At 41.2% G+C, this 23985-nt stretch overlaps 1 protein-coding gene across 1 annotated transcript in view; it reads left to right on the forward strand.

Moving 5' to 3' along the window:
• The first annotated feature begins 662 nt into the window (after positions 1-662).
• PIEZO2 (piezo type mechanosensitive ion channel component 2) overlaps positions 663-23985 on the forward strand; it is a 137662-nt gene continuing 114339 nt past the window's right edge. The window contains exons 1-2 of the mRNA XM_054381538.1: positions 663-871; positions 21704-21866. Coding sequence (XP_054237513.1) covers positions 663-871; positions 21704-21866 — 372 coding nt within the window. The remainder of the gene's footprint in view (positions 872-21703; positions 21867-23985) is intronic.

The following is a 23985-nucleotide window of genomic DNA, read 5'->3' on the forward strand; positions in this document are numbered from 1 at the left end:
GGCTATCTGCAGAGAATTGGCTCTTGCAACCACTCAGATATTTTCACAAGTGAAATACTTTGCTGCATGTGAAAGAAAGCAAACCATATCCTGACGTAAGACAGCAGAGTCTTTGCCATATGTAAATTGCAAGTTTCTAAAAGTTAAAAATATCTTTTTAATAAAAAATTTAAAAAATCATACATTGACTGAACATTCTTGAGATATTTTCTAGATCTCTTTTGTTTTCAGTATATACATCAGGTCTTTTTTGTTTTAATAACTCCAGACGTCTCAAGGTTTATATGAGAAGGCTTTTCACTGCCCATCCATCATGCCATGGTGAAATTTAATACACCAGTGCACTCAGGCACCTGCAGACGTGTTTCTGGTTTTCTCCATGCTTTGTGAAACATCTTCACGAAGAGAATATTTCAGCTCATAGGAAGCTCTAGAGAGGGGTGATGTATTAGGTGCTAAGGTACATGAGGGAAGTGAACAAAAAAATCAGACTCCTTTTCTTCTAGCTTCAAAGATGATAGCAGTCTTAAGAGCTAATTGTAATAATTAGTGTAAACACTAATTGGATTATTCAATGCACTTCTTGTCACACTTAATGTTTAATGAATGCTAATACTTCCCACACTTTTCTAAGCCTCCATGTTTTTGTTTTTGCAGGTATGATGGTGCCATCTTTGACCTCAGCTGTGTATTTCTTTGTGTTTCTGGGCCTGTGCACATGGTGGTCCTGTTGCCAAGTGTTTGATCCGCTGATATTCAGCTGCCTGTGTGTGTTAATGGCTATATTCAGTGCAGGCCACTTGATTGGACTTTATCTGTACCAGCTACAGTTCTTTCAGGAGGTTGTTCCACCAAAAGATTTCTATGCCAGGTGAGAGAGATTCCTTTCCTCTTTAATCGTGGACACATAGTGCAGTGCTCTGTTTTCACATGTTGATGCAAACGCTCTTCCATGTAATGCTTTGACAAATTTTATGTTATTAACTTCATGTCCAGTGTTCAAAGAGTTGAAGCATTTCAGAATGAATGGTTTTTAAAGATAAAGTGGTGGAAGTCCTGTCTGGACAGTTGTGATGCAGAGAGCTGGATCAGGTTAGGAGAGGAAGGAGGTTTGGGGTTTGGTTAGAGTGATTTGCCTAAGACAGGAGATAAAGGAATTAGTGGTGGTATTGAAGTTCTTCACCATGAGGGTGGTGAGACACTGGAACAGGTTGCCCAGGAAGGTGGTAGAAGCCCCATCCCTGGAAGTTTTTAAGAGCAGGCTGGATGTAGCTTTGAGCAACCTGATCTAGTGTCACGTGCCCCTGCTCATGGCAGTGGGGTTGGCACTAGATGATCCTTGAGGTCCCCTCCAGCCCTGACAATTCTATGATTCTATGATGCAAGGGCAGTGTATATGTGTGTTTTTTGGTAAAGGAAAAGAAATGCTCTGAGTCTTGTGTCTAAGCTGGGGCTAAAAGCATGAGGGATGCCATCCTTATGTGCAGAGACAGGAGGCTTCTGTGGCACCTCACATAATATTAGTCTTTTAGTATAAAAATTCTCTCTGGTCATGCAGAGCATCCTGGTCTTATGTTCATACCCACAGCTACATCACTTAGGTCAAAAAGCAGTATTTCTAATTACTGCTGCAGTAATTATTGACTGGATGCAATTTCACTGGCTCTTTAATTTTTTACGTACTGTAACATAAATAAGATGAAGTAATGGATGTATTTTACTCTGCCATTTTTGTATGTGTATGCTGGGTTGTAATGGCAAATTGGTTTTTATGTTAGTGCTGTAGTCATCTTTACATTAAGTGAGTGATAGGATGAAGGAGAATGGATTTAAGATGGAAGAGGACAGATTTAGAGTGGAGACTAGGAAGAAATTCTTTACGGTAAGGGTGGTGAGACACTGGAACAGGTTGCCCAGGGAAGTTGTGAATGCCTTCTCCCTGGAGGTGTTAAAGGCCAGGTTGGACAATACTTTGAACAGCCTGGTCTAGTGGAAGGTGTCCCTGCCCATGGCAGGAGGGCTGGAAGTAGATGATCTTTGAAGTCCCTTCCCACCTAAACCATTCTGTGATTCTATGATTCTAAATTAAATGTCAACTTTAACTTTATTTCTAGTTAAGCATATCGTTCCTTTTAAGTCTTGAACTGTACTGTGGAGCGTTCACTAATGATTTACATCTTGATGCACCATTAAATGCAGTAAAAAATGAGCTGACAGACTACAGGAGCTGTTACTTTAGCATTTATTTTGGCATTTTGTTGGTTCAGGTTAATAAATGTGTATTTGGTGATGTCAGAGTTACTGACTTGAGAAGAGTGATTGGTAGGACGTAATGAAAAACTCAGTTTTGCTTAGTTTAGGTTCTCCTGTGCCACCTACAGGTCAGTGTATGATGATGGCTGGCACCAAGCAGATAAAATGCTCACAAGTTCCCTAAAGCCTTTATTTTGTTTACTCCATGTATTAAGAAAAGAAAGAAGTGGCTTCAAAATTCACAGCTGCCTGGCTATAATCTCACAGAGTTTTATCCTTTATCCTAATTTCTTCCCCACAAGGATTGTCAAGCCCTGAAACACACTGCCCAAGAAAGAGGTGGAATTGACACCCCTGGATGGATTTAAAAGATGTGTAGATGAGGAACATGATTTAGTGGTGGCTTGGCAGTGCTGGTTAACAGTTGGACTTGATGATCTTAAAGGTCTCTTCCAACCTTCTAAAAGAATTCTGTGATTCTATCACCAGATATCAATAGCATTTTCTGAAGGAGAGAAAGTATGTATTTCACACCATCTCACTAGAATGTGACACTCTTTTTATACTCATCCTTTGTAAAAGTCCCTTTTCTTCTTTGTAATATGGTCTTTAATTGTACTTTCACTAAATTTACTTTAATTAAAATCTAGATTAATGTAAATTGCCCTGAAGAAAAGGACTTGGGGATGCTGGTGGATAAGCTCAATGTGAGCTGTCAGTGTACACTTGCAGCCCAGAAAGCCAACTGTGTCCTGGGTTGCATCAAGAGAAGTGTGGCCAGCAGGTCAAGAGAGGTGATTCTCCCCCTCTACTGAGCTCTGGTGAGACCCCACTTGGAGTACTGTGTCCAGTTCTGGAGCCCCTATTACAGGAGAGATCTGGACATGCTGGAACGTGTCCAGAGAAAGGCCACCAGGATGATCAGTGGGCTGGAGCACCTCTCCTTTGAGGACAGGCTGAGAGAGTTGGGATTGTTCAGTTTGGAGAACAGAAGGCTCTGAGGAGGCCTTATTGTTGCCTTCCAATAACTGAAAGCTGGGTGTCAGGTAGTGATAGGACTAGAGGGAATGGATCCAAACTAGAGGAGGGTAGATTCAGATTGAATGTTAGGAAGAAGTTCTTCACATGAGGGTGGTGACACACTAGAACAGGTTGCCCAAAGAGGCGGTGGAAGCCCCATCCCTGGATGTTTTAAAGGCCAGGCTGGATGAGGCTCTGGGCAACCTGATCTAGTGGAAAGTGTCCCTGCCTATGGCAGATGGGTTGGAACTAGCTGATCCTTGAGGTCCCTTCCAAACCTGACAATTCTGTGATTCTGTAAATTTACTTACATTAATTTTCAATTAATTTAGTTGCAGGCTTATTTTCTGGATTTAGGTTTTGGGTTTGGGTTTTTTGGTGGTGTTTTGGGTTTTGGTTTTGTTTGGGTTTGTTTTTAAATAGTGCATTTCTACATGGTATGATAAAATTTCATTCAGTACCTATGTGCCACTTAATCACAGTTATTGATTTTTTAAATGAAAAAAATCTGTTTACAGTCAAGTTGCCTCTGCCTCACTGTGGAAGACAAAGTACCTTCAGCGTCTGGACTGTAAAAAGTCTAAGTATTGGGCTTTGTAGTATATATTGGCCTTTCTTTTAGCAGAAAATGATGTTATCTTCTTGCAGTCTTTCTCCTGAGCTGGCACTGTTGGGTAGTAGCCCTTTACACATAGCAGGTGAGGAACCTATGTAGGAAATTCTGTTTGAATATCCAGACCACCAAGGATGACTCAACTGAAGGTGCAGTAAATATATATTCCTTGTTTCTTTAATCATGGTTCTTTTTAGCTATGAATTTACTTTGATCTACTTTCAGGGAGATAAATACCATCAAGACAAGTGTTATCAGTGCTTGGAAGTGCAAATCTGAGTGTGAGGGAAAGCCACTGATATGATTTTTAATGATTGGAGTAGGACTAGTAGATAAGCAGTAGCTGGAGTAGGAAAATGGGAGAGAAATATACTGGAATAGTGCAGAAAAAATAGTTTAGCATTTTTAATCCTAAGTGAAAGCTGATCAATTACTCTATCATAGAACCATAGAATGTTTGGGGTTAGAATGAACCCTTAAAGGTCATCTAGTCCAACTCCTGTCCAGTGAGCAGGCACATCTGCAACTAGATCAGGTTGCTCAGAGCCTGACTGATGTGTCAGAGGTAGGCATGAAATTACCTCTGCCACTAACAACTTCTCTTCTCTAGACCTGCTACAATGGAGAATTGAGCAACAGACATTGAAGGCAGTGCTCTGACTGGTCCTAACTAGTGCAAGAGGACCAGAATAAATAAGGCTGAACCTACCCTTCAGTAGGGAGTTTCCAAGCTGCATAAATTAACATTGGTTAGCTACCAACTGATCTCCATCAAATAAAATGTCCACACTAATTTCTAACTTCATTTAAAACAGGTATCTTTTTTGTTGGCTTGCTGCTGTGCTGCAAAATTGGTGATGGGAAAATAATAGCAATAAATACCCATTGGAAAGCAAAATTGTGAAAATATCACATTCCTGCAATCAAATTCTTTTCACCTGAGTTAACAAAAACAAATCAATGAGCTAAAATGATTTCAGAAATATTATATACACAGTGCCACAGCCTGGAAAAAAAACCCCAAACAATAATGTTTGCCGTTTTTCAGATTGCTGCCTCCTTTCTTCCTGATGTTGTTTATTTTGGCAAGAGGATGTAATTGGGGCAATGATAAAGCTTTGCCAACATGAAGAAATAGGATCAGCACAGTGGTATGAAGTTTATCCTGAGTCAGTAAAGTTATTCCTGCCCAAAACTATGCTTATAATAAGAGCGTTCAGTTCAAGATCCAGTAATCTGATGCAAATGAAAACCTCTGGGCTTTCTTAGAGTTCCAGTACCTGAAGGGGGCCTACAAGAAGGCTGGAGAGGGACTGTTTACAAAAGCCTGCTGTGACAGGACGAGGGGCAATGGCTTCAAACTAGAGAAGGGTAGATTTAGGTTGGGTGTTAGAAACAAGTTCTTCACCATGATGTTAGTGGAACACTGGAACAGGTTGCCCAGGGAGGTGGTTGGGGCCTCATCCCTGGAGATATTCAAGGTGAGGCTCGACAGGGCTCTGGGCAACCTGGTCTAGTGGAGGATGCCCCTGCTGACTGCAGAGGGACTTGGACTGGATGAGCTTCAGAGGTCCCTTCTAACCCAGACCATTCTATGATTCTATGAATATTCTTACACCAATATGAATTTTGAAGGGTTTTGGAGTTGCCTGGTCATGAGGAAGTGTTTGATAGGATGGAGTATTCCTATATTGAGCTACTCTTTGGCTGCAACAGCTTTCATGCCTTCTGCCTTGTTGGCCACTTACTGCTACAGTACTACAGTATCCTGTGCCAGGGCAGAGACCTCTGGATATATGCCATGTAAAGACACTGCACTGCCCTTCTCTTTCCATCATCCTTTATCACTTTGTAGTCTCAGAGCATGGTCCAAACTTGCCACCACATTTGTCACAATGACCAGATTAGGTTTGAGAGCCAGGATTTCAATCTTGAAGAGGAAGAGGAATTAGCTAATTGATCTTATCCTTACAGAAGTTTTGCAGCTGAGTTTCATATTAGCTGCACAATGTGCTACATCTTAGGAGACAATTAATTCTATTTGGAAGGTGTTAGCCTATGTGCTTTCTTAGATTTTTATCTTCTGTTCAATTTTGTCCTCTGTTTAATTATCTTTTAAAAATTATTTTGTAAAATAAGTGAATTATTCTTATAACAGTTTAGAAATGCAAGCTCTAACTCCCATTGAGAACAGACAACAGTCATCCTCACTATTAATACAATCTCTAAACTATAAGTTAGCCCAGGGCAGGTGGGTCCATCTGGGCTCTCTTTCCCATGAAAGATTGGGTGAGATGATATTTAGAGGACCCTTCCAACCTGGGCTGTTCTGTGGTTCTGTCATTCCAAGTGCTCTTCTGAACTGAATGATTCTTCAAAAGGCATCTTGTTGCAGCATTTTGTGCACCATAAGAGTTTCTCAGTCTGCTAGGAGACGTTTCCATGCTGTCCATTTGCTATCAGCTGGACCATCACTGTCCATGTGGTCTTCATCTTATCCTATCTTATCCACCTAGTATCTGGTGTCCAGGAAGAGTCACACCTGGTTGGTGAACAGTTACCAGAATTCTGAGCAGCATGTCAGGAGTGTTGATAATATAAGTGAACTGAGGAGTACTGGAAAGTTCATTATAGATCTTCTAACCTTCTCCATTACCTTTGTTTCTGGTTCCTCAGAGGAAGGTCTTAACAAGCCTTGCATATTCTTTAGTTCCCTTGTAGTGTCTTACTTCCATGGGACAAGCTGGTGTGGGTTCTATCAGAGACTGCAGAGGATGACTGACAAGAAATGAGTCCTAATAAGCAAACCCTCTTCAGAATTTCTTTACAAATTGAACTTTTTACAAGACTGAGAATGATTAATACATAATTTTTGACTGGTTTGAGTTTTGCACTTTTAATCATTCTGATAGCACTGTCTGGAATATCCAGCTGCAATAGAATCATAGAAGGCACTGTGTTAGAAGGAAACTTTAAAAGTCTTGTAGCCCAACCCCCCTGCAGTAAGCAGGGTCATCCCCAACTAGATCAGGTTACTCAGAGCCCCATCAAACCTGACATTGAATGTCTCCATGGATGGGGCTGCCACCAACTCCCTGGGCAGCCTGTTCTAGTATTCCACCACCCTCATAGTAAAGAACTTCCTCCTAATGTCCAATCTAAATCTGCTTTGCTCTAGTTTCAGACCATTACCGTGGTCCCTCCCCAGCTTCTTGTAGGCCCCCTTTAGGTACTGGAAGAATGTTATAATGTTTCCCTGGACCCTTCTCTCTCTCTGAACAACCCCAAGTGCCTCAGCCTGTCTTCAGAAGAGAGATGCTCTAGCACTCTGATTTTTGTGGTTCTCCTCTGGACCCACTCCATTAGGTCCAGATTCTTCTTGTGTTGAAGGCCCCAGAGCTGAACACAGTGCTCCAGACAAGGTCTTGCCAGAGGAAAGTGGCAGAATCACCTCTCTCATTCTGCTAGCCACGCTGCTTTTGATGTAGCCCAGGATATGATTTGCCTTCTGGATTGCAAGTGCACAGTGTTGTCTCATGTCCAGCTTTTTGCCCACCAGTATCCCCATGTCCTTTTCCACGTGGCTGCTCTCTATCACATCATCCCCCAGCCTATATTGATAATGGGGATTGTTCTGACCCAAATTCAGGACCTCATGAGGTTCACACAGGCACCCTTCTGGAGCTTGCCCAGGTCCCTCTGGGTGACATCCCATTCCTCTGACATAAAGACCACATCACTTAGCTTAGAAAACTTGCTCTGGAAGCTTGCTGAGGATGCGCTTGATCTCCCTGTCTCTATCATTGATAATGATATTAAACAGCACTGGTCCCAGTACAGACCCCTGAGGGGCCACTGGTGGAGTTCCCAAGCAGTTGTAGCATGAAATCCTTGGAAATGGTGCAAAACTACTGGCTGGTGTGAGATTTCCATCTTAGTGTCTGCCACATGGGCATTCAGTGGCTCATCCAAAATGAATTCACATCTTTCAACACATGTTCAGAGGGATTCCTTGGAGATTCACCTATCAACAGGTGTGTAATAAATGTCCACACTGTGCTCACTGTACAGGATAGTTGTACTCAGCATTGATTTGAAGTTTTTGGCTCAGGTTTTGGTGGAAGTCCAGTGGGGACAAGAGGGAAGTCAGTGCAAACGTACCCAGCTTTACTAGGGAGAAATTGTAGCCCTTTCTGGTCTTTAGAAGGTTATTTATACTCATCTCTTTTTGCTACACTGCAGTTCCTTCCAATCAGGAAATTCTTCTTTCTGCCAGGATTTACAGCAAGCTTGAGGATTTCTGAAAAGAGCAACGGATGAACTAGGGGCACAAAAATGATCAGAGGGCTGGAACACTGCTGTGAGAACAGCCTGAGAGAATTGGGGTTGTTAGCCTGGAGAAGAGAAGGCTCCAGGGAGACCTTATTGCAGCCTTTCAGTAGTTAAAGGGGTCTATAAGAAAGATGGGGACAATCTTCTTTGCAGGCTCTGCACTGGTGTGACAGGACAAGGGGTGATAGTTTTAAACTAAAAAAAAAGGAGATTTAGACTAAAGAGAAGGAAGACATTTTCTGCAGAGCGTGGTGAAACACTGGCCCAGGTTGCCCAGAGAGGTGGTAAATGCCCCATCCCTGGAACCATTCCAGGTCAGGTTGTTTGAGCCTCTGAGCAACCTGCTCTAGTTGAGCAAAAGTGCCTTTCTAGCCTCTGTGACAGTCTGCACTCTAGTGGCTCCCCGTCTCCATGACATTCATCATAACTCCTGCCCTGTGCCTGTGCCAAATTTAACCTTGGCAGAAGGTGGCACAACTTCAGTCATGTTTCTGGCATTACACCGCTAGTGATTTACATCCTTCTATCTTCTCCTGGACTTGAAAGGGATGTAAACCAAGACACATATTCATACTTTTGGGTTTCTCTGTGTGTGTGGAAGACCAGTTTCTGAGCCATGAGCTTTCTGGCATCCTGGTGGGACTGGTCCTGGTCACAGATGGTTGTTGTTAGTGGGAAGAGGAGCCTTGGCTCTCCCAACAACGGGTGCGTTGTGTCCGGAAACCGAGCATAAGCTGCCAGCATAAAATCAGTCCCCATCTCATGACGTAATTTTGGCAACTTACCACTTCCTGCTGTATCCTGCCCCTAAAGAGCCCTGTGTTACTGTAGGAACAGTCAAAGGTGCCTATTGCTGGGAAATGTTAGGGTGAGAGGAACAGAAAGAAGTGACAAAGATTTTTAAAAGTGCTGATGTGCCCTGATAACTTGCCTGCTGATTCTGGTTCAACTAAACTGAAGGTATTGCTAGTCTTGTAACAGAGCCATCCCACTCCTGCACCCCTTTAGGGAGCTGATTTTTGTGTGACCAGCACACCTCGCTGCTAACACACCAGGTATTTCCTTGCATGTATCTGATTCCCACACTGACACTTGAATACAGACTCTCTGCTCATCACAGGCTGTCCTATGTGGACATGCAGAGGGTGACTGCGAAGAACTGACCCTTTAATTTCATTTTTGTATTGTTGAAATAACACGGATCTGCATGCTATGATCATTCAGCAAGTGACTGAAAAGAAAGGCAGAAAAGGGATAGACAGATAAGTTGCCCAGAGTAGTTGTGTATGATCCCTAACTCCTATTTAATAAATTGTTAGGGTTAGGATGCTCCATCCCTAGAAGGGTTCAAGGATAAGCTGGGCAGGGCTTTGAGCAACCTGGTCCAGTGGAAGGTGTCTCTGCCCATGGCAGGTGGATTGGACTAGATGACCTTCAAGGTCCCTTCTAACCCAAACCCTTCTAGCATTCTGTGATATCAACCTCTCTACCTACCTGGTGTTTTGTAGTATTAGAAGACATAAGAAATAATGGATATAAGCTAGAACACAGGAAATTCCATCTGAACATGAGGAGAAACTTCTTTCCTGTGAGAGTGATGGAGCACTGGAACAGGCTGCCCAGAGAGGTTGTGGAGGCTCCTTCTCTGGAGACTTTCAAAACCCACCTGGACATGTTCCTGTGTGGCCTGACCTAGGAGAGCCCACTTTGGCAAGGGGGTTGGACCAATGATCTCTGGCAGTCTTTTCCAACCCCTAATATTCTGTGATTCTATGTATTATAATTAGCAGGTTTCTCTTGGCATTACAAGTTTGTCTCTGTAGAATCACAGAATACCCTGGGTTGGAAGGAACATTTAAAAGTCATCTAGTCAACCCCCCAATTTTTTTTTTAAAGATTTATTTCCATACCTTCTTATTTTTAAAATCCAGGAGAAATATCCTTTCTTATTTAGTTTAATATCTATGAAAATGAAATAGCTCTTCTGCTTTTTCAACAGATCTATTCTTCAGTACTTATGTAGAAAGACACACAATTGTTTATGGAATGCTGATGGACACCAGCCTTTATGAAAAACAATGCACAAATATTTTGGTTTCGTTCTTAACTACATGAAAGTTTTTTACTCTGGGAGATCCAGCAAACAGACAAAGAATATCTGACACTGTAAAATCGCTTTTCACTCTTTACTGTCCATGCTTCTGTCTCAAAGATCCCTGCTTAGATTTAGTCATGTCCACAGTGACCTAATTCTGAATTCCTTGATAAGTAACTCTATGTATTTATTTGTTTTAAGTATTTCAGTCATATTTGCCTGTTTTCTCTAAATTAATTTCTTGCCTTCTTCCATTTTGACTTCCCTGGTTTCCTGAAGGTCTGCTTGCCAGTGTTTGTTTTCACACTCTGCAACTGTGATGATAAATATTCAGCACTTAGGTAGTCCTTGGTGCTTTCAGCTCAATATATCAACACTGATAAAACAATCATCCCGCATTCCTTGGAGGTGATACAAAAGGCAGTTCTCAGCTGAGCACACCCCAGGGAGTTAGTCCTTGTCTGTGCAAGAGGTGGCCAATATCAGGTTCACTAAACACTCAGACTGGATGTGTTTGATCTCTTGTTTATGTTCATTTTGGAGAGAGACTGTTTACAAAGGCCTGTACTGATAGGATGAGGAGCAATGGCTTCAAACGAGAAAAGGGCAGATTTACATTGGATGTTAGGAACAGATTCTTTACTATGAGGTGCTGGAATGCTGGAACAGGTTGCCCAGGGAGGTGACTGGGGCCCTGATCCTGGAGATATTCAAAGGAAGGCTTGACGAGGCTCTGGGCAGCCTGATCTAGTTGAGGATGCCCCTGCTGACTGCAGAGGGGGTTGGAATAGATGACCTTTGGAGGTCCCTTCCAACCCTAACCATTGTATGGTTCCATGATTTAGCTCAAATTTGGAACTCACAGATAAAAACTGAGCCATTTGGGTAGAGTTTATAACTAATTTAAAATCAGCCATATTATACAGCTTTGGTTTTGAAATTAGGCTTTTTTCTCAAGTTTCCCTAGCCTGATTGTTCATCTTTATCACCTTTCCCCTATCCTGCTATTTCTTTTTCTTTTTCTGTTTAAAGACAAATGGGAATGATAGCTTGCATCTCTGCCTTAGTGCATTCTCAACCAGAAACTAAAACCTTCTTTTCTCAGTGCAAAATCTCTTAATTAGGTATCAATCATTCTTGCTTTATTTTCAGTCCAACTGAGTAAGTGGAAACTCTCTGCTTGCATCAGCAAACCCAATAGACTGTTCCAGTGTGAGTGAAAAGCATCATCATTCCCTTTCACAGGTGGAAAAATTCCCTAACAGAAAAGTTAGATGAATTGCATAAACCCCACCCCAGACAGCCAGAGCTTGGAATAAACCCCAAAGTTTTTGGCTGCAATCTATGTCCTTCGGTTCCTAGATCAGACAGATTACCTCAAAGTTGAAGAGAGTTTGAAGCCACACTTCAAAACTATTTCTAGTCTTCTGCATCTGTTACTCTAAGAGGTAACAATAAATCTCTTAAGATGGCAGGCAGTTGCCTAATTAGTTGTCATACCAGGTCACTTGCATGTTATGGTTCAGTGGCACCACCCTGCTAAATGCTGATGCTCACTGAGGTTATTGGAGCATGGTCTCCTTTTCCTAAATGACTTCTGATGAAGCTTTACACTTAATGGTCTAGCTGTGTGCATCCATCTTCTCCCAGCACCTCATTTTTGGACAACAAAGCCACGCATGGCCTGCATGAATGGTTTGAGTGTCGGGAGCAGGATTCCTTCACATCCTCTGCTCTGCCTGTGTGAGACCTTCTGAGGTGGGACTCCTGGCTCCTTTCCTTTCAGCAGCTCTGCCAACTGCCTTTGAAAACCCAATAATCTCACTTAGTAATTGGCACAGAAAGACATTGTTAAGCCATCTCTCCCGCTGAGGTGTCCAAGCTTACCCTCTGGCACGAGGAAGCCTTTGTGCCCATGGATGTGTCCCAACATACTTCTGGTATTCATAGAATCATAGAAAGCTTTGGGCTGGAGAAGACTTTTAAAAGTCATCTAGTTGAACACCCCTGGAGTGAGCAGGGACATCTGCAACTAGATCAAGTTGCTCAGAGCCCCATCCAACCTGACCTGGAATGCTTCAGGGGATGAGGATTTTAGCACCTCTCTGGGCAACCTGTACAGTGTCTCCCTACCATTGGTGGAATAAATTTCTCCCTGTTGAGTCTAAATCTCCCTCTTTTAGTTTAAAACCATCACCCCTTGTCCTGTCACAACAGGCCCTGCTAGAATGTCTGTCCCCATCTTTTTTATCAACCTCTTTCAAGTAGTGAAAGGCCAACAGAAGTTCTCCCCAGGGGATTCGCTTCTCCAGGCTGAACAAGCCTGACTCTCTCAGGCTGTCGTCACAGCAGAGAGGTTGCAGCCATCAGTTCACTTTTGTGGCATTCTCTGGCCCTGCTCCAACAGGCCCATGTCTCTCCTGTGCTGAGGACTCCAGAGATGGACCACTGCAGGTTGGGTCTCAGCAGAGCAGAGCAGAAGGGCAGAATGTCCTCCCTTTACCTGCTGCCCACACTGCTTTGGATGTAGCCCAGGAGACGGTTGGCTTCTGGGCTGTGTGCACATTGCCAGATCATGTCTCTTTCCCACTTTCCACATGGCTCCTTGGAAACCTGGACCTGTTTTCTCATTATTTTCATCTCGAGTAGAAAATGCAACTACACATTAAAAATGTTTTAATTTGTTGGCAGTGCTGCTCGACATGAACATCGCCTCCACCATCCTTGGAGGTATTTAAAAGACATGTAGATGTGCTGCTTGGAGATGTGATTTAGTGGTGGAGTTGGCAGTGCTGGATTATTTGTTGGGCTTGATGATCTTAAAGGTCTTATCCAACCTAAATGATTCTATGATTCTATGCAAATCTACAGCAACATCACAGCTTTTCTAGCTTGGTGATGTGCTGAAGAGAGCAACATCAATATCAATGTTCACCTGAAACTCAACACAGCTGAGCCACAGAATCATAGAATTGTTTCAGGTGGAAAAGATCTCCAAGATCACCATCAAGTGCAACTGTCAAACTAAGACTGCCATGGCCATTAAACCATGTTCCAAAGTGCCATGTCCACGTTTGTTGAACACCTCTGGGGATGGTGACTCCACCACCTCCCTACACAGCCTTTTCCAATGCCTGACCACTTTCTCTGCAAAGAATTTTTTCCTGATTTCCAACCTAGAACTCCCCTGGGACAATTTCAGGCCATTTCCTTTTGTTGTGTCATCTGATACTAGGGAGAAGAGACTGAAACCAAGCTCACTGCAACCTTCTTTTGTATAACTGTAGAGAGCAATGAGGTCTCCCCTCAACCTCCTCCTCTCCAGGCTGAACAATCCCAGTTCCCTCAGTCATTCCTCTCAAGACTTGTGTTCTAGATCCTTCACCAGCTTTGCTGCCCTTCTCTGGGTATGCTCCAGCAATTCAATGTGCTTCTTGTAGTGATGGGCAATGAAACAGTGTGGGGATCCAGAAAGGAAATGTACTGATAGGGTAAATCTTTGTGTAAGACTGCTGAAGATGGCTTTTGCTCAGTAAATAAGGGATTAATAGACCCATGTCTACTCTTCACAATAATAGTTGGGGAGTGATTGCTTCTAAGGCAATGGAAGCATACTGCAAGCTTTTGGAATAGAAAGTCAGTACAAAGCTCAATTACTGGATGAAATGTGGTATATAGCTCACAAATCTTTATGTTCAGACTTAAATTGTCCTCAGGGCAGCTTTTTTCTTTCAGATATATGAAGTATTTGAGCATCCGAGGTTTGGTCATTTTTAATGGATGCCCAGTCCTTAACAGCTTCAGTCACATAGTCTCAGAGAAAATTCCATTATCTGGCTACTTTAGAGAAAAAATAAAACCAGGTTATAAAGCAGATAGTATTTAACATCCTGTTCTAAAGATGATAATTCACTTGAGAGCAAAGTGATTTTATTGTGGCTCCTTATATAGCTGTTTTGTTCTCCCTGAATTAAGATCTGTGTTGTATTTGCAGGTTTTTTGCAAGCTTTCATATAATTCACAGCCCTTAAAGCTATCCTTTCTCCTCTATGGCTTCCTGGATTAATGGCTCATGACTTCTCTCCTTCTTCGTTATCTGGATGATATTAGCACATGAGGTTTAAATTACTTTTTTTGTTGTGTGTTTTTTTTTTTCCTCATGCAATAGATATGCACTTGAAATTAGTTTTCCTTTAAAAGAAAAGTCACTGCTGTTCAGAAGAGGGTGGGAGATATACCAGGGCTGGTTTTGTCATTGCCAGAAAAGCTTTGATCCAATAGAAGCTATGGAAACCAAGTCTTGGTAGAAAAAGAAAAAAAAAAAAAAAAGAGTTTGTGGACATCTGCTAAAGAGCTATAGAAGTCTGATGACATTAAAACAAAAGTTAGAGTGATCTACTTACCCACCAAGCCTATATTCACTGTGTGTATGCCTGCATTATAGCGTTGTGATAGCAACACTGAAGGGAAGCACTTCCAGTCATAGTCCATACTTTCAGATCTTTCCCCAAAAAGTTATTAACTATTAAGCTGAAATTTATCAGAACCCTTCTCAACCCAAACAGTCATGGCACAGTTCCACTGAGCTAGCTCTGAATTATCCAGGGCAAGGTCTAGGGCTTTTAAGCACTAAAAATACTTGCAGTGCTTTTTAAAGGTTGTATCACTCTGAAATAGATGAATTTATTAACTTTAGTCCAGCTGTGGGCTGAGGTTTGTGTCTGCAGTATCTCCCTACATAGTTGTCCTGCTGAGCTGAGGAGAAGACATGAAGGATCAGCTATTTGGAGCCTTTTGAACATGGTTTGGAAAGACAAATGCCAATTTCTCCATTCATTCTATTTTGTTTCCCCCCCCCCCCCCCCTAAAAAGCCAGTTGAAACTGAATGCCTTCTGTTCATCTTAACCCTTATTCTTTGGGAAGCTTAATGCTTTTCAGACAACTTTCTCATCTTTCCTCCCCTTGTTCTGCTGGTTAAGTATAAATTTGTGTCAATTTGGTGCCCCCTGGAACATTAGTCCCAGAATGAATTCCCAGCCTAAATCCTGGAGAGTAACATCTTTCTGGAAAGTCAGGATAGGCCTAGAGATACCATGGGACTGGCTGAGTCCTTTCCAGTAACGTTTATGTCTTTGGGTATATAGCCAAATGATGAACTGGGGGGAGTGGGATGGCTCACAGAATTCCATGGGAAGAGACTTTGTAGATATAATTTTATGGGTCATAACTTGTGTGTAGCTCTGCCATGCAAGTATAGAAAACCTGACAGGATGGCCTGTGTGAACAGGGGACTCCTGACTTTCTGAGGGAACTAATTTTTTGTTTGTTTGTTTGTTTGTTTTTGTTTTTAATTACTTCTGCTCCTTTCCCACTCTTTTCCTCAGGACATTTTCAACTCCGATTACAGTATGCACCTCCTTGAAATTAATATATGACAAAAATGTTTATTCCTCAAGCAATGTTTTACAGTTTGGGGCATAGCCCTTTCAGTACTCTTTGTGAATCTCAATTTTCAGGGCTTGACCTCTGAAAAATGGAAGTTTTGCCTTTTCTCCCTCTATGTCAGCCCTCATACCCCCAGAAAAGGAAGGTTATACCACAACCACCATCACCACATTATCACCTCCTTCACAAAAAGGCTAGATTTTGTCCCCATTTCCAGGGGTTTACTGTTGCTGTGTTTTTTTATTTTCCTGATCCCTCCTCTCCCCTGCTCTCCTCTTTTTCACTTGCTTTTCTTCTCCCCTTTTCTTCTCTTGTTTGGCCACTTCCAGCATCTCCATTTTAGGGCTCAGATATTCAAATGTCAGTCAGTCTTGATATTCCCTTCTCCTACTCCAGACTTGCAGGTGCCACTCCTCACCTCTTTCTTGTGAAGAGAGTGAAATGAATATGCAAGAGGAGATACCCAGATGAAATAAAGAATCAGACAGATCATAAAATCCAACCAAAAATTCAGAAATTGCACAAAGATGGATTCCCCAAACCCAACCCAGCACAGCAGAAGTCTCTGATTGTAGAATCATAGAATGCTTTGTGCTGGAAGGGACCATTGAAGGGTCATCTAGTCTAACCTTCCTGCACTGAGCAGGGGCATTTTTGACTAGATCAGGTTGCTCAGAGCCCTGTCCAACCTGATCTGGCATATTTCCAAGGATGGGTCTTCTACTACCTTTGCCAGTGTTTCAACACCCTCATGATAACTAATTTTTTCCTTCTATCTAGCCTAAATCTCCCTTTTTTTAGTGTAAACTCACCACCCCTTGTCCTGTTGCAACAGGGCCTGCTAAAAAGATGCCCTTGCTGTAAATAACCTGTGAATAAGCATCCCCTGTGCCCCAGCAAAAAAACCCCAAACTTGTAATCATAAATGCTAAATCAGCAAATGCAGCTCTTAATGTGGCTTGATGCAGACTTCTTTTTCAAACAGAAATCTTCATGCAAGGTTAGAGAAGATGCAGGAAAGTGCCACCTGGTCTGTGATGTAGTGCAAAGTGGTTGTGAAGTAGTACACACAGTTGTAGGAAGATGCAGCAACTGGAAATCTCATCTAGACAAAACTGTTACAGAAATTAAATGTGGTAGAGTATAAGGAGACAGTAGAAGAGTTGCAATCAGCTGAAATCAAGATTGGATGCCTTTCTAAATTATAAATTGTAATTCAACCACAAGTTATTTGTTCAATATAAAAAATACTATGTGTTCTACATCGTGCAGGAAGTCAGAGTTATTACTTCCCTTCCTGGCCCTGGAAATTATGAGGCAGATCCTGGTCTGAAATAAACTTCTAAAATATCAATACATGCAGGATCTGAGCTGACAAATATATTTTTACAACAAGGAATGTTCCAGATCATTTTGACTGGAGACAGAATTGGCAGACCAAACAGATGTGTAATTACTGTGTTTGAAAATTCTATACATGAGACAGATTTGTTCTTATTGTTGTTGATGATTTGTAGCCATTTTTGTTCATTTTTAATACCACGACTAATTACAAAGCACTTTATTATGATAATAATTAAATAATACATGCTGGAGAAGTTCTACAATGTCCATAGTGCACTAGCAAAATGTGGTACTTGAGCAGTTCCCTAGGTCAAATATCTGTGGGTGCAAAAGGAATTTATCTGTTTTCAGTCAGAATTGAAATTGTTCTTCTGAATTTATTGCTACAGTAGTGTAAAAAGTTGGGGTTTTTTGTTTGTTTGTTTGTTTGTTTGATCACAGCTTAGAGCTTTATAAGAGAGTCACAAAAGATGAAAGTGCATCTTCCAGAAAAGTGATTCACAGGTTATGCAGGAAATTTGGTGGAAAAGCAAGTTTATGGAGTAGGAACTGAACATAGAGATATGACCTTTATTGTAGAAGTGTTTTTTACTCTGTTGTTTCAGAGCATTCCTCAGTCAGAGATTCACATTCCTCTTGGGCTTTTTTTAATTTCATCTTTTTTTCCTTCACCCTAGTAGAAAATGATAGGGCAAGAGGAAACGGCCTCAAGCTTCACCATGGGAGGTTTAGGTTGGATATTAGAAGAAACTTTTTCACTGAAAGGGTTCTCAAACACTGGAATAGGCTCCCCAGGGAGGTGGTTGAATCCCCATCCATGGAGGTCTTTCAAAGATGCAGAGATGTGGTGCTGAGAGACATGGTTTAACAGCAGACTTGGTAGAGTGAGTTAATGGTTGGACTTGATGATCTTAAACTTCTTTTCCAACCAAAATGCTCCTACGATTCTGCAGTCGGAGTTGGTCACAAATACAGATGATTGCAATCAATACAGAACATGGAGACATCTTTGTGGACTGAAGAATGCAGAACTGAATAATGCCCTAATACAGTTGCTTACTGTAAATGCTTATATGTTTCATTCCTGTGCCTTTAAAAGCTTTGAGTAAGAGATGGTTACTCTGTAACTCTGAAAAATGCTCTGCACCAGCATTTCTCACTGAAGATAATGACAAAGCATAAATATTGAATGAGGAGCAACTTGGATCCTTATTTGAGGCCAGAACAGATGGAGTGATCCTTCCCAAGCTGTGCATTTTGAATTTCATAGACAGGCAACGCTGTGTTGCTTTGTGACTAAGTCTCAAAACCGAAGGAGAATTCAGAAATGAGGAACAGTTCCTCTAGATTCATGACTGATGAGACAAAGTGAAATGGATTAAATAAATACAATGCCTCTCAGGTGGCAACTAAGAGGGGAGAGATATATCATAACTTATATCATAACTATTTGGTGAATGCAGGACTAGAAGGGAGTGGAAGTAAGTCCAATAGTATAATGTATGGAAAATTTGGAGGAAGCAAATGAAACTCAAAGAATGAGAATTCATGTGAAACATAATAGAATTTCCTTACTAGTAGGATTATGTGGAATGTTGGTTTGGTTTTTTTTTTTCAGTAGAGCTAAAAAGTGAAATGCAATTTTAGAGACATTATAGTTCTATTCTAAAACATATAGGAATGGAATATGTGATAGGAAGATCAGATCTGCTTGGCAAAAGGGTTTAAGGACCTTCAGGAACTTTCCCTCATTTCTGCAGGAAATATTCATTACTCACTGTCAATGGAAAGACTTCTGAACTTCATCAAGAATTAAATTGCACCATGATTCTGTTATTTTTATGAAACAGACATAGGGGGCTTTGTACTATGCTTCCATAGGAAAGCTTAAAATGAACCAGAGATAGACATATTGTGAAATAGGAGTAGAAGATGAAACTAAAAGGAACTCAAGAACCCTAATCGATGGGCAGAAAATTACAGGTCAGTTGGCAGAGAAGAAAGCAAACAAAACAAGATGTTCCCCTATGCTGATAGAAATATGAACAGAATACAACACAGTGTCAATTTCAGTCAGATGGAGCCAAACTGTAACACCAGCTCTGTATGTGTTTGGATGCTACAGAAGTTTGAATCTGGGTCAACTCCAAACACAGCTCTGTCAGTTTCTTGAAGTTGCATCAATGTGTTTCGAATGCAGGATTTTTTTTCTTTTTGTTTTACTTTCTGACCTTGGATCCACCCAAAACCTCTTAGAAGCCTTAAAGTTTATTGTCTTTGGCTTGTGTTGACAATCAGAATGAGAAGTTAGTGCTGATAAATTGTTTAATAAAATGCTGTAGAGCCCTGGTTTTGGCAGTTAACGGTAGTATACACAATCCATAACCCCCCAGTGAATGAACAGGTATAACCTCTCTTTTTCTGTATTCATTTCACTTTACAGCTTCCAAAGGGCAGGTTTCAGGCAGCACATCTCTGTTGAGTCTCATACTTATTCTTTATATTCATTCACTCTTTTATGTTAGGATGTTTTCTCATCTAGGATGAGAGCAGAGGCCTCCAGTTGCACCAGGCAAGGTTTAGGTTGGATATTAGAAGAAATTTCATTAAGGACAGGGTTCTCAAACACTGGAGCAGGCTCCCCAGGGAGGTGTTTGAAACCCCATCCCTGGAGGTGTTTAAAAGAGGCAGCAATGTGGTGCTGTGGGACATGGTTTAAACAGCAGACGTGTAGAGTTAGATAATGGTTGGACTCAATGATCTTGAAATCTGTTCCAACCAAAACGAATCTATGATTCTGTGTTGGCTCTTGAGAGAAAAAGGAAGGAATCTGTTAGATGCTAACTATTTACAATTAAATCCCTGAGCAGGAAAAATCCTTTTTAATTTTTTTTTTAAATGCCATAGAATCATAGAATGGTTTGGGTTGGAAAGGATCTTTAGACGTCATGTAGTCCAACATCCCTATTTGTCTTTTTTCAGAGTAGCAATAGTTTGGGATTTTTTCATTCTATCAAGAAATGTTTCTCCTCAAATGTCTCTCAGAATCAAATCTGTTTCTTGTAAAAACTGCAAACTGATGCTCACTATGGAAGAGAAATCTTTGTCAACAGAACGAAACTGTTTATAGCAAATACTGACATATGGTACTGCTAATTCTATGCCCTGCCTTTGGAACTCTGCACAATATTTTACAGTGAACAAAAAGGCAGATTAATTATGATTTCCTACATCTAACTAAAGAGAGTCTAACACCTTACATTTAAAATGTTGGGGATTTTTTTCGGTGTATATATTCTTAAGTGTTTTCCTCCAATATCTAAAATGTTGAGGATTTCTTTGTGTGTGTTCTTAAGTGTTTCCCTCCAACAGAAATTAGTTACTTGATGGAAATATTGTAAGATCCCATTTTTTTCCAGTAATAGTCAATCATCTCATTGCATTGATATTAGTACTGTGACTATATTAATACTGATTATGGAACTGATTTTTTTTCTGCTTTATTTTTTCTCAGATCATGCAGAACAATTGTCTGCCTGAAAGTTTTCTGTCCACAACAGCTATCAATTCAGTGGAACTCTGTATGTTTATAAGTATTTGCATAATTAGATAGCAATTTAGTAAGATTATTAGCTTTCTATAAACAAAAAATAAAAATCAGTAAGCTGTTCAGTGTGGTGAGGAGATGTTCTTTACAGCTCTGTCCTGGCAGAGTGAGTGGAATGGTGTTGTGTTTCAGTTCTCTAAATCACTTTGAAATGTCACATTGCTGTGATTTGCCAAATGGCCTTGCAGCCAGGGTTTTTTTCCTGCCCTTTTTCTGTAGCTCTGAGCCTACAGGATGCAGGAGGTGGTAGATGTAATAATATTATACTCCTTTTTTTTTTTTTATTTAATGTTGGAAATCAAGTGAACAAAACATTCCAACAGGATGCAGGTCATTTGTATAGAATCACAGAATCACAGGGTAGTTTGGGTTGGAAGGGACCTCCAAAGGTCATCTAGTCCAACTCCTGTCCAGTGAGCAGGGACATCCTATACTAGACTAGGTTGCTCACAGCCCCATGAAGCCTGACCTTGAATATCTGCAGGGGTGGGGCCTCACCTACCTCCTTGGGCAACCTGTTCCAGTGTTCCCCCACCCTCATGGTAAAGAACTTGTTCCTTACATCCATTTTAAATCTACTCTTCTCTAATTGCCCCTCATCCTGTCAAATGCAGGCCTTTGTAAACAGTCCCTCTCCAGCCTTATTGTAGGCCCACTTCAGGTACTAGAAGGCTGCTATTAGGTCTTCCTGGAGCCTTCTCTTCTGCAGGCTGAACAACCCCAGCTCCCTCATTTAAAAGGTTTTGTGCTGGAGGTTGTGGATGTAATAATACTATACTCCCTTTTTTTGTTGTTGTTTTTTTACGTTGGACAGCAAGTGAATAAAACATTAATTTTCACTAAATATGTGGAATGAGCATATTCACTGCATTTTAGATGACTGTTTTTGAGCAAAGCAATTAGTATTATAGGCAAACAACAATTACCCCACAAATATTTTTAAACATTGTAAGATTTGGTGTTTATTCTTTTTGGGTTTTTTTATGTCCACAGGTTGTTCGGTGTCACTTCTCTTACTCAGACAAACTGCTCAAGCACTTGGATGATCATCAAGAATCAGGAGCTACATTGGTATCACCATGCCAATCCAATCTTACTACTGGTGATGTACTACACCCTCGCAACTCTCATCCGTCTCTGGCTGCAGGAGCCCGTTGTAAGAGTGCCTCCTTCTCTTTTTTATCACTAATGGCTAATGACTGTGAGAATGGGCAGTGCAGATCCTTGCTAACAGAGATGCAAACATACAGGAAAATTAGGGGATACAGACAAGTGCAAGCTGGTACCTTGAATTCAGATCTTCTGATGGTTTAGCCTCATAATACTCTGCTCCAACCAGTACTTTTGCTCTTTGAAGCTGGCATGACTGCAGTGTGGTATGAATAACAGCAGCAGAATCAACTCCAACCATGACACAGCTTCAGGAAAATGTAGTTATTCATCTTAAAACCAGCAGGACTGTTTGTGTAAAGAATGCAATGGCAGAGCATTAATGCTTAGTCTGATTTGGAAAGCCAGTATTGATACAAAGTAGTGTAGGTACTATAGAATTGAAAGGCTTTGTCTAGCAGGACTGAAGTCAGATACAGGCACAGGATACTGTAAGGCAAGACAGATATGCAATTTTATCACAGACAGAGAAAACTTACAACCTTTCCCTTTGAATCTCTGCCTGAGAGAATTTCCCAGTTTTCATTTATGAGCAAGAGAAAAAAAGTCTTTTTTTTTTTTTCACTTCTGGTTTGAAAGGAAGAAGGGAATATATGAGGAAAGGCTGGGAGACCTCGGGCATTTTAGTCTGGAGAAGACTGACAGGGGATTTAATAAATGTTTATAAATATATGAGAGCTGAGTGTCAAGAAAGAAGGGACAGCCTCTGCTCACTTCTGCCCTGTGATAGAAAAAGGGGCAATGGATGTAAACTACAGCACAGGAAATTCCACCTCAACATAAGGAAGAACTTCTTTACTGTAAGGGTCGCAGAGCACTGGAACAGGCTCCCCAGAGAGGTTGTGGCTGTGTGCCTGTGTGACCTGCACTAGATTCTATAGTCCTGCTCTGGCAGGGGGGTTGGACTTAATGATGTCCAGAGGTTCCTTCCAAGCTGTAACATCCTTGGATCCTGTGATCCTGTGATATATATTTTAAAATATTTTAAAAGCTTAGAAACTGGAAGTATACAAAGGATGATCCTAAATGTTATTTATTTTCATCTCCTGATCTTCTGAGGCTCGATGTTGAGTTTTAGAGCTGAGATTTAGCAGTGCTATAAACCACAATGAAAAGAATCATGGCTGAGCTGTGAATTGGTGGAGTTCATAGCAGCAAGTCAAAATCATTGAATCATAGAATTGTCAGCGTTGGAAGGGACCTCAAGGAGCATCTAGTTCCAACCCCCTGCCATGGGCAGGGACACTTCCCACTGGATCAGGCTGCTCAGCCTGGCCTTAAAAACCTCAAGGGATGGGGCTTCTACAACCTCTTTGGGCAACCTGTTCCAGTGTCTCACCACCCCTCATGGTGAAGAACTTCTTCCTAACATCCATGAATCTACCCACTTCTAGTTTTGCTCCATTCCCCTAGTCCTATCACTACCTGACACCCTAAAAGTCCCTCCCCAGCTTTCTTGTAGGCCCCCTTCAGAGATTGGAAGGCCACAATAAGGTCTCCTCAGAGCCTTCTCTTCTCCAGGCTGAACAGTCCCAACTCTCTCAGTCTCTCCTCATAGGAGAGGTGTTTGAGCATCCTCGTGGCCCTTCTCTGGACATGTTCCAGGTGTTCCAAAATATTGGAGGTTTTTCTTATTTTAAGGGTGTTTCCTCATAGAATGGGTAATGTAACAGTTTAACATTTAAAAATGCAGAAAAATACATCAGCTCTGCACTGAGATATCTGATATTTGGGGTTTACATATATTGGGCTTCACAGTAAAAGATGAATGCTGCCAGAACTGTCAGCTTGAGTTATTAAACAGATTAAGTTAAAACTATCTTATAAAAACAGCAGATAAAACTGTGTCTTAAGTTTCCAAAAAGGTTTCCTGAAGTCACAATATTGTGTTCCAGTGCTCTCTGGCATTGGGTTCTTTTGGGGGGTTTCATTCTTTTTTTTTATCTTTTTCTCTTTTTTTTTTTAATCTTTTTATCTTCCCCCCCTTTTTTAAAAAAAAAACTTTTCCCCTTTTTCCCCTCTCTTTTTTCTATTTTCTTTTTTCCTTTTTTCCTTTTTCTTTTCTGTCACTTTTTTATCTTTTCCCCTTTTGTCTCTCCATTTTT

The sequence above is a fragment of the Indicator indicator genome, chromosome 6 (genome assembly GCF_027791375.1).
Source record: "Indicator indicator isolate 239-I01 chromosome 6, UM_Iind_1.1, whole genome shotgun sequence".
Classification (NCBI taxonomy): domain Eukaryota; kingdom Metazoa; phylum Chordata; class Aves; order Piciformes; family Indicatoridae; genus Indicator; species Indicator indicator.